The sequence below is a fragment of the Caloenas nicobarica genome, chromosome 3 (assembly GCF_036013445.1).
Source record: "Caloenas nicobarica isolate bCalNic1 chromosome 3, bCalNic1.hap1, whole genome shotgun sequence".
Lineage (NCBI taxonomy): Eukaryota > Metazoa > Chordata > Aves > Columbiformes > Columbidae > Caloenas > Caloenas nicobarica.
Window position 1 is genome coordinate 569,401 of NC_088247.1, and position 17,041 is coordinate 586,441.

The 17,041-nt window shown below is 57.6% G+C and overlaps 1 protein-coding gene and 1 long non-coding RNA gene across 2 annotated transcripts in view; one reads left to right on the forward strand and one right to left on the reverse strand.

Moving 5' to 3' along the window:
• The window catches only part of RAB10 (RAB10, member RAS oncogene family), a 44,158-nt gene extending 34,140 nt beyond the window's left edge, over positions 1-10,018 (reverse strand). Inside the window, exon 1 of the mRNA XM_065632565.1 lies at positions 9,471-10,018. Coding sequence (XP_065488637.1) covers positions 9,471-9,597 — 127 coding nt within the window. The 5' untranslated portion in view covers positions 9,598-10,018. The remainder of the gene's footprint in view (positions 1-9,470) is intronic.
• On the forward strand, positions 9,000-13,573 carry LOC135987573 (uncharacterized). Its single transcript, XR_010606026.1, has 3 exons — positions 9,000-9,168; positions 11,465-12,302; positions 13,252-13,573. It is a non-coding gene; the product is annotated as an uncharacterized LOC135987573 (long non-coding RNA).
• The last annotated feature ends 3,468 nt before the right edge of the window (positions 13,574-17,041 follow it).

The window sequence follows — 17,041 nt, forward strand, 5'->3', positions numbered from 1 at the left end:
TCCACACCTCAAGCTACATGGCACAGTGTGACCGCGCAAGTTCCTCCAACTCCCTCGTCTTGGAGGAGATCAAGGATTACACCACCAGATGGTTCTACCCAACCCTTTAGCCCTCCAGTGAGAAGATGAATGACAGTGTTCTCAAGCCAATAAGCAGGAAAAACGTTGGGGGGAAAAAAAAAAAAAAGGCCTATTGCTACAATATTGCCCAGAAGCACCACATTTATTGCAAGTTTCATCAGGTTTTGTAGCTGTTACCGATACTGCAACACTCAAAATGACCTCATAGAAAGAGTCTGAGAAACAAGAATTACACAGCTTTAAAAGGGAGGAAAAACTGGAAGAATGTCACACGACACGCCTAGAATCAGGTTATTGTTACCCCAAAACACTGGCCTCTCCCAAGGCAGCACTGCAGCCGCAAGACTTGTTTGGATTCTTCAGTTTGCTGCCTGCTGTGACAAGGCTGGTGACACCTCGTCGGCCAGAAGAGCCTCGCGCCAGCACCAGCCAGCTCTGGGCTCCGGGAAAGGCTCGATACCACCAGACGATGAGAACAGACGCTCGCAGGGCAACCATGGGGGCTCCCAGAGTCAGCCGCGTCCAGTGCTGGGCTCCCCAGTTCAGGAAGGACCAGGAATCACTGGAGAGAGTCCAGGGAGGGACACAAAGATGCTGAGGGGTCTGGAGCATCTTTGTGACGAGGAGACACTGAGAGAGCTGGGGCTGTTGAGCTGGAGAAGAGAAGCTGAGAGGGATCTGATCAATGGGATCAATATCTCAGGGTGGGTGTCAGAGGATGGAGCAGACTGTTCAGTGGTGCCCAACGCCAGGGTGAGGGGCAGCGGGCACAGACTGAGACACAGGAGGGTCCATGTGAACACGAGGAGAAACTTCTTTGCTGGGAGGTGCCAGAGCCTGGCCCAGGCTGCCCAGAGCGGCTGTGGAGTCTCCTGCTCTGAGACATTCAAACCCCCTGGACCGACCTGTGTGATCTGCTCTGGTGACCCTGCGTGAGCAGCGCTGGGCTGGGGATCTGCAGAGCTCCTGACACCCAGCCACGCTGGGATCTGTGATTCAGTTCTCCTGGAACAAACCTATGTCCCTCGGCGCTGAAGGAGCAAGGAGCGGTCGCACAGCCAGCTCTCCCGCTCCAGCTCGTGTCCCACATTTGTTCTGTGACAAAGCACCTGGCTGCGATATTGAACGGGACTACATCAGAAAATGACAGCAGGTTTTACACAGCAAGAAATGAGGTTAAAGAAAAGCTTTGCCAACAGCTGGACCTGCAGCACCGCTGGGTTGCAGGGTGAGAAACCACACTGCTGACAGCAACCCCGACCACGGGGCGCCTGCTCGGAGCCCGGCAGCAGCGCTGAGCTCTGCAGAAGGGAGATGAACCTGAACACACTTGGAGCAACACCTCACACACCTTCTTTACCAGCTGGTTCTCCTCCCTCTGGAGAAGCGACTCTGTCAGAAGCTCTTTACAAAGCTGCTGGCCATTACCCAGTGCTCTGAAGATCCAAAGGAGACATCCAGCAGGAACCGCTCTGGACTTCAGCGCTTCCAATGGGATCCAGCAGCAGCTCTGACACCCATCGGGAACTCGGCCCCCAGCCCAGGTCCTGTGCTGCTCTGGGCGCCACCAGAGAGCCCAGGCGGGCGGCGGAGCACAGAGCGTGGGCCTGAACACCCGCAGCAGGGCCGCCCACCTCGGCTTGCCTGGGACAGCAGTCCCAGCGTCTCTGCATTTCCAGTCACAGAACACCTTCGGCACTGTTTTTCCCAAAACCCGGGTGGAATTTTCCCTGCTGTGACTCATGTCTGCTGCTTCTTGCTCCCAGCAGCACCTTGGCAAACGCCCAGGACCCAAACCTGGCCAGTCGCCCCCTCCTGGTTCTCCAGCTGGGTCAGGGTCTCAGGCACGTGGGGACACAAGCCCTGTGGCACGTGGGGGGACACAAGCCCTGTGGCACGTGGCCACGACTGAGCAGACACCAGTGGTGGAGTTTCTGACACTCCTTCCATGCAAACCACCAGCATTTCACTAGTTCTGCTTATTGCAGTAGGAATAAGAAGCACCAGGTTTTACAGAGAACTCACATTTCTGGTCGCAGACACACCAACATCAAGTACAAAACCCAAAGAGCTAGCCAGTACTTATCTTTGGTTTTGCCAGAAACTTGAGTAGCTAAAAAAAAAAAAAAAAAAAAAGTTTTGTTGTTTACTGCCAAGATCAAAACACTATGTTGAGATGAAAGCACTTCAAAGCATGCTTAGTGAAACAGAAGCGTCGGTGGGATTAATTTACCCAACAATTAGACAGCTATACTTAAACCACACATCTATGCATCCTCTAAAGCGACAGGCGTACATACTGCCGTGTGATGGAGTTTCTTATTTTCCTTCATGCCAATCACAGAAGGAGCCCAGCCAGCCCATGCTGACAGCTCTGCCTCTAACGAGCAGCGATGCTTGAGGAATCCCATCTCAGAGGACAGGACAGGACAGGAGGCGGGCTGCAGGAGAGAGCTGGGAAATCAAGATTGCTGCCTGAGGAACTGGAAACACCTCGGTGCACCTACCAACAGTTTCAGCTTCTTTTAATTATTGAAGTTCAGACATTTACTACAGATCATCGAAGAATCACAGGGTGGGAAGGGACCTTCCCAGCTCCCCCAGTGCCCCCCTGCCATGGGCAGGGACATCTGCACCAGCTCAGGTTGCTCAGAGCCCCGTCCAGCCTGGCCTGGGATGTCTCCAGGGATGGTTCAGCCACCACCTCTCTGGGCAGCCCGGGCCAGGCTCTCACCACCCTCGGCACAGAAGATTTGCAATAGTAAAGCAGATGAAGAAGTGCAGACAAGCGAGGTACGTCACAGAAGTCAGCTGGGAGGTGGTGCTGAGGGTGTACAGGTAACATGCCCATGGTTGGAAGGGCAGGAGAGATGACACTCGGCACAGCAACATGTCACACATCAACAGGTTAATTCATACGCCTGAAGTTCATAACTGAACATCTGAACTAAAATGTAAAATCACCTTTATTTTAGAAGACTAAAATGGTGGTAAGACCAAATTAAAGACATAGTCATCTCAGACTGCAGAACAGGTTTTTATCCAGGACCAGGTGCATACTGTTCAGTCGATGTTGCCATGAAACAGGCACATGAGTTTGATCTCAGAAGCCACTGATGAGACAACTTGACCAGATCAGCTTTAATGAACCTTTCAATAGCTGCATAAATCAAAGGACAGACAAGGAAGTGGTACCATACCCTGACCTAAACTAAATAAACACCTGAAGGTATCACAGTACCACCCATCTTCATAACCACGTTTGAGGGTTCTGACACTCAGATCTTGGGCCAAGACGGCCGCCCACTGAGGACAGCGCTGATCTCAGCCCCGTGGGGCTGCGGTACAAGGGAACTCCCAGCACTCCACACCAGAGCCGTGTTACCAGCAAGAGGCTGTTTCCAGCACTCCCCGCCACCCAGCAACTGCTTTGGCGTAGCTGGTATCTGGACAGCTAACCATCAGTCCAAACTGGAAAGAACGCCAGTTTGAAACGCATCCTGGCCGAAAAGGCTGCACAGCACGGATGTCAGTGTCGGTATTGCGTGCTTAACAGCAGTCGAGTGAACAGGCCTCTCGCAGAGAGCAGTGAGTCAGATTTTGGAAATGCAAGACACGAATGGGTATTTCTCCAGGTTACGCAGCATAAAACAGTCACAATCCCAGTGGGGAAGAAAGCCTCGACTTGTTTTAGCTACAGAAAAGAACAAAAACATGCAGAGACTTCTAGTTAAACCCACACAAGACTTCTAGTTAAACCCACGCAGAACAGAAAAACCCACTCAGTTAAGTCACGCCGGAACACTAAACATTCAAGAAAACTTGCAGCAGCAGCTCTGCTCTCCTTCCCATTTCCCCAGGGCCAGACAGGGAATTCCCGCAGCGCCGGGAATTCCACAAGCTTGTTTCTCACGAAGTGTTTCTGAAGTACCTGACCTACCCCCTCGCAAGGGACACACAGAATCAGCTGGAACCCCTCTCCTTATGTCGCCAGGAGGTCCCATAGCACAACAGGCACCGCTGCTGCTGCTGGGGGAATCTGTTCTGCCCTGCACGCTGTGCCAACCGGCACCAACACGCCGCAGGGAGCGGGTACAGCCGGTGTGACCTGCCCAGACACGGCACCGCCGGACGGCGGGCAGCAACAGCTGCCTAGCACAATCTTAAAAAAACCCTTCCATTTAGGATTTCTTTTTTTTCCTATCTCCTGATGAAGTTCTATCAGCAGACTCTCAACCGATCCTTTAATTAAATATCAATATTAACGTTAAGGCAGAAAAGATTAAGCATTTTCTCAGGATAAGGAGAGGGGAGTAACGGCTTTTCTTTCTAAAGAGGTAAAACAAGAACTCAAGAGGAAATGACTTCTCTGCACCCCACAGTTGTGCTCATCACTCAACAAGGCACTAAAAGACAGCCCTCGGTTTCTAAAATGAAGGCTGTGTCCCTATTCAGTGGTTACTGAGCAAGTTTTCTACCAACATCAATCAGCATTTCATTTGGTCTTGTAAAACTCAAGCGCAGAGCAGGGATTATTCAGACAGCCTGTCAGAAGAAGCTGCAGGCCTGCGCTCCGAACCCGAAACACGCTTTGTCCCAGAGAACGTCACTGACGTCACCCGCTCTTTATCTTTGCCACCTACAGCTGAAGTGACAGCTCAGCGTCCTCCTGGACACGGTGCTGGCTTAACCAGAGCAGCCAACCTCCGCACGCTCCGTCCCGTTCCTCTCCGTGTCTCCGGCCTCCGCACGCTCCGTCCCGTTCCTCTCCGTGTCTCCGACCTCCGCACGCTCCGTCCCGTTCCTCTCCGTGTCTTCAGGTCGCATCAACATGTTGAGGTACCAGCTGCCTTGTGGTTTCAGTGGAACACAAATAGCACGCCAGTGCAAGGGCAAACAAACAGGAGCAGTCGGGTACGTGTCCTGCGCTGCCGCTGCCCAGGGATGTGCCTGCGTAAGGATTTCAGCAGCGTTCTCACCCTTGCCAACTGGTTTTACCCCAAGGCAGTGACAGCAGCAGCACCGGGAAAGGAGCAAGCCCAGTGTAGGGTTTGTTTCATGCTGGGGCAGGGAAGAGGGAACACCAGGCATGTCGCTGCTGCCAAGCGCTCTGTATCGTGAAACTGCAGCTCTAAAAGTGAATTTTCACCATGAGTGTCACCTACCCCCGTGTTCCTGTGTCCCCGGATGCCCTGCGCAGGCTGCCAATACAGATTTTTATGGTGACATAAGAAGACAGATCAGGAAACGGATCCCGCTCAGCTGAAAAATAGCTATGTTAAAAAAATGAGTGTCCCATGGCGGGGGCAGCTGCAGCCTGACCCACCGCCTGGGCGCTGCACAAACACAACTCACAGGGGGCCGCTGCTCCTACCAGCTGATGAGCTACAGACAAGAGACGAAAAAAGGAAAGAAAGGAACAAGCAAGCTAGTACTATCACCTGCTCTTGTAATACTCTTTTGTGGACCCCAGAACTTACTTGTTTTTCCAACTCCATTACAACCACCACACAGCTAAAAGCATTTTCACAATTCAAAACATAACTTCCCCCTAGCTTGTTTTCCTACGATTGACAAAGTTTTTCTCCATTCTCTATCTGGGACTCCTTCCTTTCAAATACTACTTTAGCGCAATCATGGACAAACAAATCCTCACAAGATGTACAAAGAAATTTGTTACATTTATGCTTTTTGATACCTGAAGACTTATTTTTTTTAAAAAATTCACTGCTTAAATATACCAATATGCAATGATTCCAAAGCAAGTGCTTCACAACTCAAAATCACCCTAATAAAGGCCAAAGAGATAAAATTTTTAAAAAAGAGAAAAAAATAAAGGATTTCATCCCGAGGTAGTTTTCACACACCTTTGCATTTAAAACAACATGGTTTTGGCATCAAGACCTTGCCATGTTCAGAATAAAACACAGGGTGACCAAACCTCCAAACCACTCTGCTTGTTCTCCCTGTCTCTGGAATTGTAGAGCTGCAGCCAGCACGAGCAAAGAGCAGAAATACCCAACACAACCGCGTCCTGGGTTGGGTGAAGGTCCAGGAGAGCCTCAGCCCACCAGTCAGCACACGCTTCATCCTCTGCAGCGCCTCACTAGAGGCAGTCAGATTGCATGGGAAAACATTTTTTTGGTGACTCATCTCAATTTGCATTTTACTTAGTCAAACAATGGCAATTATGTGCATGAGTTCGGTTTGGATATTCCGATTGTGAGCCGGACAGCCCCGTAAGAACAAGCCCCTGTCCCGCTGGTGCCTGGGCAGCCAGAGCCAGGCGGCACCTGCGTTGTTTTCCACGGTTCACTTCAGGCTGTCATCAGCTTGACACGTTGAATGCCAATAAACCAAGAATTACTACAGAAAACTCAGATCTCAAGTATGCACTGACTGGAAGCTACTTACACTAACATTTTTAATATTAAAAATAAAGCGAATCTGCTGTTAGCATGAGTAGACTGAAGAGCTCTTAAAAATACAAATGGTTTGTGACAGACTAAGTCTTCCAGAATTTATTCCCTTTCTACCTGAAAACAGCACCATGGTGTGAGGCCGATGCCCCTGCTCTCCAGGGAGGTTACGATGACTTAGGTATTCTTGCAGAAGAGCCATCTGGATTATTTATAGCACCTCTAGACAGGGTCATGAAACCATCCACACGTCCACCTCGTTGCATCCAAAAGCTTCACTCTTGTTTTCGCAGGAAATATTAGATTGAAGCGACTCAAAGTCGAATGTTAAAGACAGTACACTGAGTTACACGTACAGTGAATTCTTTCCAAACTGCCATCATGGATCACGCTTCAGCAGTCCTTAAAATGTGTGAAGATGAAAGTGAATATAAATGACTAATGTGAAGTAGAAATGCATTATTATTGTACCTTCACTGACATATGCAGACAAGCCTCTGGTTTTATAGAATCAAACCCCTTCCCAGCACTCGTATTTTCTATCCACGGGCCAGTTTCAATGTTCTTTGAGGCCAGAAAGACTGAACCAGTCCCTGCCTCCAGCCAGCAGCACCACTGCACATTTTACAAGCCTGACTATCCCACGTTCTTGGTGGAGCTCGGTGTAAACACAAAAGCATGAATCAGAGCTAACAAGCTACCAAGTGTTTGTTTGTTTTTTTTTTTTAATATAAGGAGAGACTCAGCCAATAGGCCAGTCACCTTCAATGCCATTGACTGCGCATGTAAGTGCTTTGGAAATTGTATTTCCTTGTAGCTACGGGTCAAAGACTGGGTCTGAGGGTTTCCTGAAGCTCTGCTCTCCCTGCTGCAGAGCCGGCCCTGCTCGCGCAGCCGCTGCAGCGGGATTCACCGCGGCAGGAACCGCCCGGCAAGGCCCCTGTGCAGGCTCCGGGGCACCCGTGGGCACCGCGGAACCTCAGAGAGCCTGAAAACCGGAGGTACCGGTGGGGACTCGAGAGAACAGATTTTCAGACAGATCGATTATTCAGTCACTTGTTTGTAATAACGCAGAGAACAACTACACGGACAGGTGTTTTAACGCAGTTCAAGGTTTTTCTCGCATGTATGGGCTGCTTTTTAAAGGCACTAACGTACGGTTTCCCTTTCGACTGACACCTTCCCATCAGGCTTCCTCACTGACCCGTTAGTCACAGAAGGAAGGAGCACACACAGTTGAGCCATCTTTGGGCAGTTAAGCACCTGGAATTCAGCGCCACACCGAAAATCTATTTGCACTGAATTCCACTGCGAGGATGCAAGTCTGCACACCAGCTACTTGTCAAGCGGTGTTCACAGCTGCCGTATCTAGACAGTTAGTTCTGAATTTTGGAAATCAAACTTGTTTGCTTTCTGATGTACACTTGTTTGCTTTCTGGTCTTGCTTTCTGATGCATACTCCAAACAGTTCATGTACTCCAGACTGGTCTATATTGGTTTAGCTGTTCAGAATTGCCGCCAAACTCTGCATGTGCACACTTGCTACTAAACCTGACGTTATTCTGCTTGAACACTCAAAACGCCACAGAGTTAGACCAAGAACTAATACTAACTGCTAACTGATCACTAAAGGTGCAAATTCTCTGAAGCAAGAGCCACCATATATCCGCTGACTCCTTAGCTAAGGCATTGACTATTTTTAACTTTGAGAATTGAAATAAACCTTCCCAGCAAGCTCAGAAAGCAACAAACGCCATGTGATCCAGGCGAGAATTTGCCAAGCAGCGCAGAATTACACGAGGGCCAGGGCAGCAAAAGAAATACAGCCTTCCAGAGTCAAGGTATGCAGTGTGAGGGACAAGATAAAGTGACTGCCACCTGCACCCCCCAAACAACCCAGCAGAACCCTCAGTTGAGGCCCAAAGAGCTTTCAGGCCACAGCTGTGTCTTGACACTTTGTTGTCCCCCAAATCTACTTTTTTTCCCTTCCAGTTACCCAAGGCTTGCTTAAGCGCGTCTTTTTACGTCTTGCAGTCTCAGCTGCAACTTTTAGGGTGACATTTCAACACCGCTGAGGAAGTACACAGAGCGTACTTACACCTAGCACTAAGATTTCCACCGATACTCTGTGTTCTCCGGCCCTCGGTGAACAGTCGTATGGCCAATCATTTAAAGGATTTATATCAAGCACAAAAAGCCAGATCGAGTTCAACCTCCCTCCCCGCCCAGTTTTCCTTTTTTCCAGATATGTGGTAGGTATCTGCACACGTTATACCAGTGGGTACTGCAAGAAAGAGCAGAGGCGCGAATTCTCTTAAATTGCCAGAGTCAGTCACCAAGAAGGTCAGAAGCTGCTGACCTGAACTCTCCATCTGCAAAACAAGACAGCGTTCAGGAGGAGAACAGCAAAACTCCCTGAGAAACCTGGGGAGAAAGGACGTTAGGCACAGGGATGTCTCCCAGCGCAGGTCAGACAGAAAGGAACGCCCAGGCAAGCACCCCGCTCTCCTCCGCGACGCCGAGGCGCCGGGGCGGGCAGGAGCTGCCCAGCGACGGGGGGAACGGCCGGCTCTGCCCTGCCAGGAGCCCCGGGCACGCAGAGCGAGGGCAGGACGGCGGCAGCGGGGGAAACCAGCCCCCACCCGGCAGTGCCACCGCTTCTGCCGAGGTGAGGACGCCGTGCGGGGCCGGCAACGGCAGCTCCCCGCGGGGCCGGGCCCCCGCTGACGGACGGAGCCAGGTGGGCTCCGCGCTGGCACGGGCTGCGGGGCGCGGGGGTCACCCCGGGTCACCGGCCAGAGGCGCTGCGGCCGGAGCCGGCCCCGCTCGGGCTGTGCCGGGGCGGCCGCCCCCCGGGGCCCTCACGGCGAGAGCGAGGGGGCGAAACGGCGGGGGCGGCTGGGGGTCCCGGGGGAACCCACGGCCGGGAGCTGCGGGCGGGGGCGGCCCGGGGGGGGCGGGAGCACTGACCGATGGTGGAGATGAAGGTGGTGTTGAAGGCATCGTCGGAGAAGCGGAAGAGCACGCAGGTCTTGCCGACCCCCGAGTCCCCGATGAGCAGCAGCTTGAAGAGCAGGTCGTAGGTTTTCTTCGCCATGGGGAGGCGCGGCCGCCGCCCGCTCCGGGCCCCGGCTGGGCCCCGCCGCCCTGGCTGCCCGGGGGCTCCCGCCGCGGCCCCGCCCGCTCACCCCGGCCGGCAGCAGCGGCCGCGCCGCTCGCGAAGGCGGCGGCGGAGGAGGAAGGGGGGGCCCCACAAAATGGCTTCCTGCCGCGGGGCGGCCCCGGCGCCTGGCGCGCTGCCCGCGCCGCCACGGGCCCGCTGCTCCTCACGGGGAGGCGGCGGCGCCCGCCCTCATAACCCCGCGGCCCGCGCGGCTGCGCTCGGCCCGGCCCGGCCCGCTCGGCCCCGCTCCGCTCCGGCCCCGGGCGCGGCGGCTCCTCGCAGGCTGCGCGCGCCGCTCGCTCACCGCGCAGGCCTCCGCCCGGGGGCGCGCACGCCCTGACGTCAGCGCGCACGCACGCGCCCCTGGCGGCGACGCGGCCGAGGGAGGGGAGGGGCGGGGCGGGCGGCGCGCGCGCCCGCGGCCCGCCGCAGCGCCCCGGCGTGGTGACGTCACCCGAGCCCGCGGCCGCGCGCCGGGGCGGGGCCTGAGGGGGCGGCGGCCCCGCCTCCCCACCCTGCGCCGGCCGCCGCCGGAAGTCCCGCCGGGACGCCGGGCTACCATTGGCTGCGCCCGCCTGCCAGTCTCGGCTCCTCCCGGGGTGACGTCACCGGGGCAGGGCGCGAGCGCGACCCGCGGCGGGGGGGGCGGGGCGGGGGCGCCCCCTGGCGGCGGGCGGGGGCGGGGGCGCCGGGCCCTCGCGGCTCCCCGGTGTCGCCCCGGGGCAGCGCCGCGCGCCGCGGGGACCGGCCCGGAGCCGCTCGGGGCCCAGCGCCCGCGGGGACCGGCACGGCCGCGGCACCGGGACCCGCCCCGCAGCTCCCGGGAGCCGGTTCCTGTGCAGAGACACCCGGGCGGGGACACACGCACAGACACAGACACACGGACACAGACACACACAGACAGGGACACAGACACACAGACACAGACACAGAGACACAGACACAGACACACAGACAGGGACACAGACACAGACACACAGACACACACAGACAGGGACACACAGACACACAGACAGGGACACACAGACACACACACAGACAGGGACACACAGACACACACACAGACACACACACAGACAGGGATACACACACAGACACACAGACACAGACGGAGGCGGCCCCGGGCAGCCCCGCCAGGAACGGGGCACAAACCGGGCAAACGAGAGGAAACGGCCTCAAGTTGCGCCAGGGGAGGTTGAGGTTGGATGTGGGGAACAATTTCTTCCCCAAAGGGCTGTGGGGCATTGGAACAGGCTGCCCAGGGCAGTGGTGGAGTCACCATCCCTGGAGGGGTTGGACAGACGGACATGAGGTTCTCAGGACATGGGGCCGTGCCAGGGGTGGGTTATGGTTGGACTTGGTGATTTTGAGGACATTTTCCAACCTAAACGATTCTGTGATTCTGTGACAGCCATGGGCTGGGGGGGGTGACGGGGACTCGGCCACCGCGGGGATCTGGTGCCTCCGGCGCTCGCCGTGTTTGGGACGGGCCCGGGCGGCTGCTCTGGGTCACTCCGGTGGGAGGGACAGGGACGGCCGTTCCCGGCGGGAGTGAGGTTAATTCCCGGTGAGAGGGTCGGTAGCTCCCGGTGGGAATGAGGATAATTCCCGGTGAGAGGGTCGGTAGCTCCCGGTGGCTCCCGGGGTGCTGCAGAGCGAACCCTCCCGGGAGAGCCAAAGCTGCAGAGTCACTGCTGAAGCCAATCCAAATGCCCGGTCAGCAGGGGCTGGTGGAGGCCTCAACGCTTCAACATGTATTTTGTATTTTATGTGTACTTTCCTTTGTATTTTGGCTTCTCAGCCTTCCCGGCTGCCAGGCTCCTTGCAGACTCTTCCCTGTGGCGAGTGGGGCACACGCCTCTGTCTCCAGAAACCTCGAACTCTCACAGCAGGTTCTCTCCGGAGCTGACACAGCAGATTGGGCAGGAGTTTGCGGCTTCACAAAGAAGGTTTATTTTTAGCGCTTTGCAGTGGCAGTTTAAGGGCACTGTACGAAACGCTTCCTGTCCATGGCTGAGCAGATACGGAGAAAAACGCCCGTGTCCGTGGAGAGCTGCCCTGATACCGACTGGGCACCCGCGGGCAGGCGGCTCCCGGCCGGTCCCACAGGTTTATCAGCAGCAGCGCATCACTAACTGTTTGCATCGATGTTTACAATAACCTTTTGTCCTGGAGAGTTTGTTAGTGGAGCTCAAAGGCGTTTATCTTTCGGGTTCCCAGGGAGGAAGCAATACGCAGTCTCGCACATCCCGCTGCAAACAAGGCGGAGTGTTTTCTGTCTGACGCCCTAGAGTGGCTCTGACATTAAATGTCACCCCCTGAGGGAACCGATGGCACAGGGGACACCCCCCGAGGACAGGGGCACCCTTGGTCTCGGTGGGTCCCGCTCGGGAGACCATCGCTGCAGGGACGGGAGGTTTGGGGGTGTCCAGCGAGAGGTGGGACGATTCTCACAGCTCTCCCCACCACGTCCTCCCGAGGATCTTCTGTCCCGCTCTCAGAGGGCCCTGATCCAACACGGCGAGGGGTAATCACCGAACCAGGAGGAGCGGGGTGGAGGGGCAGAGCCGGCAGGACCCGGCGCTCAGAGCCCGCGGCAGGAGCAGCCGAGCCGCGGCGGTTGCGACACCGCGCTGCAGGTACGTGTCCCCGGAGCTCGCTGTGGGAGGGGACAGTGAATCACCCGCACGTTGGGCAACCGTGTTTGAGGCTGGGGAGGTTTGCTGGAGGAGAGCGGTGACGTGCCAGGCTGACCGGTTCCCCAAATCCTCTCGCAAAGCTGGGCCCAGCCCGTGGCGAGCGCAGCGCTGGCAGAGACCTTTGTCAGCCCACAGCAGCCCCAGCGCCGCCAACAAGCAGCTTTGTTTGCTGCAGCTCCTCCCCAGCCACAGGCAGGGACAGGGGCTGCGCTGCTCGGCCACGGGCACAGCTCCGGTTGGCTGAAAGGGCTCTGGTGCCACCGTTCAGTGTGCCCAGGGGCCAAGAGGCCCCGGCATCCCGGCTGGGACCAGCACCGGTGTGGCCAGCAGGCCCAGGGCAGTGACCGTCCTGTGCTGGGAATGGGGAGGCCAAACCTCCAACCCTGGGGCAGTTCTGGGCCCCTCACGCCAAGAAAGGCCTTGAGGTGCTGGAGCGAGTTGAGAGAAGGGAACGGAGCTGGTGAGGGGCTGGAGCACAAGTGTGATGGGAGCAGCTGAGGGAGCTGGGGGTTCAGCTGGAGAACAGGAGCTGAGGGGAGACCTTCTGATCTCTGACCTGCCTGAAAGGAGCTTGGAGCCAGGGGGGGTCGGGCTCTGCTCCCCAGGAACAAGCGCCAGGAGCAGAGGAAACGGCCTCGAGTTGCGCCAGGGGAGGTTGAGGTTGGATGTGGGGAACAATTTCTTCCCCAAAGGGCTGTGGGGCATTGGAACAGGCTGCCCAGGGCAGTGCTGGAGTCACCATCCCTGGAGGGGTTGGACAGACGGACATGAGGTTCTCAGGGACATGGGGCAGTGCCGGGGTGGGTTATGGTTGGACTCGATGAGCTTGAGGGTCTTTTCCAACCAAAACGATTCTGTGATTCTCTGATTTCTGATTCCTCACCTCGAGGGATGAGCTGCCATGGACCCCCCCAGCACAGCCCCTCCCAGCCCTGCAGCTCCCACCGCTTCTGGAACAGCTGGAACCCAAAACGTCTGTAAGGAAGGACACGAGCCCGATGGAGCTGGTGGTAACAGCCCTGGTGCTCAGGACACTGTCTGAGGAGGAACCGAAAAGGGGCTGAAGTTGCTGCACACTGTCCCCTCACAGTGACCGTGGCCCGAGCTGCAGCCAGGAGCTCCGGACCCGGCCGGCCCCCGCTGGGGCACACGCAGCGCCCAGCTGCCTTTCGGATTTCACTGTTCTCATTGAGACAAGAAACGCAAAATAAACAAACACCAAGCTGTACCCGGAGCTGGGTGAATTCTTTGAGGCAACTCTGGAGAACCCCGTGTGAGAAATAAGCTTTGTCAGAAAGACGAATTCCTGAGGAGTGGGGGGGAGCACGATGCAAGGAGGGTTCCCCGTGCTGCTTTTCTCTTTCGCAGGTCCTCGCACACGTGGTGTTGGGTCTCACCAGCCAGACCCAGCAGCCGCTGAAAAGGCCACGGGCCGGGGTTTGGAGCAGCTCCTGCCCCTGCTGCTGGTGGGTCAGGCTCTCGCCACCTTGGATCGTCCGTCCCGGCTTCCTGCTCCGTCTGTCCTGCATGCAGGGCTGGGCTGAACAGCTGGAGAATGAGAGGAGCGAGAAAAGCAGCTCCACGTCCCTGAAACGGGGACCCCCTGCCCCGTTTTCCGCTCCAGCTGGCACCCCTCGCGAGAGCGTGAGGGCTCGGTCAGCGCTCGCGGGCGGCCGGGGGCCGCGAAGGCCGCGCGGAGCCCTTGGCCGTGGGCTCGGCGTGCGGGACGGCTCCGGTTTCTGCGCACTCGCCTCGGCTGGCGCCGGCGGGGCCGTGCCAGCGGGGCAGCCCTGGGCCGCGTCCGAGGAGCTTCCAGCCCTGGCTGCTGCCCACCCCGGCTCTGCCAATGCACAGGGCAGAGCTCGGCCGGTTCTTCATGGAAAGGGCTGTCGCTGGTGGAGTCGCCACCCCTGGAGGGGTTCAAAAGGCACATAGACGAGGTTCTTAGGGACATGGGTTAGTGCTAGAGTTAGCTTAGGGCTGGACTCGATGATCTTGAGCGTCTCTTCCAACCAAAATGATTCTATGGTTCCATGTGCTGGCAGCGGCTCCTTCCCCAGGTTTAATGCTTAACGGCCTCAATTTTTCCATGTCACTCCCCCCAGGACAGCCACCGCTTCCGAGAGCTCCAGCCCCTCCGTCTGCAGCCGAAAGCTCCCGCCCTGCGGCCGCAGCATGGCTTGCCGGTGCCGGGACGCAGCCCCACGCTGCCGGCGCAGCGCGGGGAAGAAGCTCGGCATTGTTGTCGGCGGTGCTTTGCGGAGCCAGTCGCCGCCTTGCTTTCCCAGGGTTTGCACCGGGGAGCGGAGCAGCAGCTAAATAAGGGGCTGGGAAGCAGCGATGGCCGGCTGTGCACCACCGCTCAGGGATGCTCTGAGCCCCGGGAAGCGGCCGTACCGGGGTCTCCCTGGGCAGAGGGGCAGCGCTGCCCCAGCTCCTTCTTCTGTGTGGAGCAGCCTGAGGACACTGAATGAAAGGCTCCCTGGAAGCACGATAACCATCCATCAGTGGTTACCTACAGAGGAAGGTGAAGCGTTCGTCCCTGGATCCTGTGAAGGGCCCCCCGCCCCGCACCAGGGATTCATCCTGCTCAGAGGAGGGCTTGGAGGGGTCTCGGGGTGTGTGGGAACACCCCGGTGTGTTTGTGGAGCGACATGCAACCAGAACTCTGCCTCTTCCCATCACATCTCGCCAGCAGATACTAAATCCTTCAATCCATGAGCAGCGATGCTGCTGTAGCCGCCTTACAGATGTTGCTCACGCCACATCTGTCGAAGGCACGGATCTGAGATCAAAGCCTGGCGCCTCCCCCGCTCTCAGCTCCCGTGGGACCAGGGGACAGTGAGGCACAGCCTGGGGCTGTGGGACCTTGCCATGTGGCTCGGGGACCACGGGCAAGGGCCACCGGGCATGTGTGGGCTCCCACGTGCAGCCCCCGTGCCGGGCAGGGCTGCAGCTCCTTCCAGCCCCCCGTGAGCATGGCCGGCGATCAGCAAAGTGGCACAGGACACCCCTGAGCCATCAGCCCCGCAGCCCAGCGGGGTTCGTCCTCGGGGGCTGTTGGGGGGTCTGCTCCTCCAGGGCAGCCCCATAGGCCACAGGACAGGCAGCGCTTTGCAGGAGCTTCTATTCCTCGCCTCCTGCTCCTCAGGAAATGCAGCTCGGTGCTCATCGGCTGTTGGAAGGTCTGGGGATTATTTGGAAAACGGGCAGTTTCCTGTAACGATGCACCCACCCATGGGAAGGTGTTGGAGCTCTGTGCCCTGAGCTGGCTCCCGGACTGTCACTGTCTAATTATAGAGGAGTCAGCTGCCGGCAAACTGATCCACCCTAAATCCAGGCTTAGTATGAGCTGCGCTTGCCCCTCTGGCTCCCCCCGCTTGCAATACGGGGCGGGTCTGGCAGGGGAGCTTCCCTGTCCTGCCCTCCTGTGCCATGCCTGGGTGGTCTCTGCTGCTCTGTGAATGCTCAGGTCACTGACAAAAAAAGCCAGAAAACCTCTGATTTCAGCCCAAAGGGTGGCTGGAGCCCAAGGTCATGGCTGGTTTGCACCACGACTGCTTGTGGCAGCCCCTGCCATCCCCATCATAGAATCACAGAATCATTTGGGTTGGAAGAGACCCTCAAGATCACCAGCTGTTCCGCCACCCCTGGCACTGCCCCATGTCCCTGAGAACCACATCTCCGTCTGTCCAGCCCCTCCAGGGATGGTGACTCCAGCACTGCCCTGGGCAGCCTGTTCCAATGCTGGGGGTGGCAGCAAGGGGACCCCAGCACAGGGTGGCCTTTGCTCTCGGGGAGGCTGTGCTGGGTGGCCAGAGCAGCTCCAGGTCTGGAGCAGCAGTGACCGGTGGCAGCAGCAGGCAGCTCTGGGGCACACGGCCGAGGTTCCCCAGCTCCAGGTCTGGAGCAGCAGCGACCGGTGGCAGCAGCAGGCAGCTCTGGGGCACATGGCCGAGGTTCCCCAGCTCCAGGTCTGGAGCAGCAGTGACCGGTGGCAGCAGCAGGCAGCTCTGGGGCACATGGCCGAGGTTCCCCAGCTCCAGGTCTGGAGCAGCAGTGACCGGTGGCAGCAGCAGGCAGCTCTGGGGCACACGGCCGAGGTTCCCCAGCTCCAGGTCTGGAGCAGCAGTGACCGGTGGCAGCAGCAGGCAGCTCTGGGGCACACAGCCGAGGTTCCCCAGCTCCAGGTCTGGAGCAGCAGTGACCGGTGGCAGCAGCAGGCAGCTCTGGGGCACACGGCCGAGGTTCCCCAGCTCCGGCTGCAGGACGGCACTGATTTGGGAGTGCAGGGGCAGCTCACCCCAGGATTTGGGACGAGAACCCTCCATGGTACCCAGCAGTGCCGGGAGGGGAAGAGCAGCCAGAGAGACTGCAGCTTCACAAGCTCCCCTGCTGGTGACCCAGCATGTCAGAACACGGACGGTACGAGGGCAGCGGGAGCGCGTGGCTGACAAGTGACACGAGTGGGCAGGGACACGGCCGAGCCAAACTGCAGAACTGCTGCGGAGCCAGGAAACAGGGAAACAAACCCAGTGGGTCTCCGGGAATGCTGGCCAGGGGGTTTTGTGGGAAAAGCAGCCAAGTGCTGTCCCAACACAGAAGCCACGAGAGCGTGAAGGTTGACGGGCGGGGGATGGCGGGAGGATGTGGCCTGAGCTGCTGCCCCAGCTGGGGAC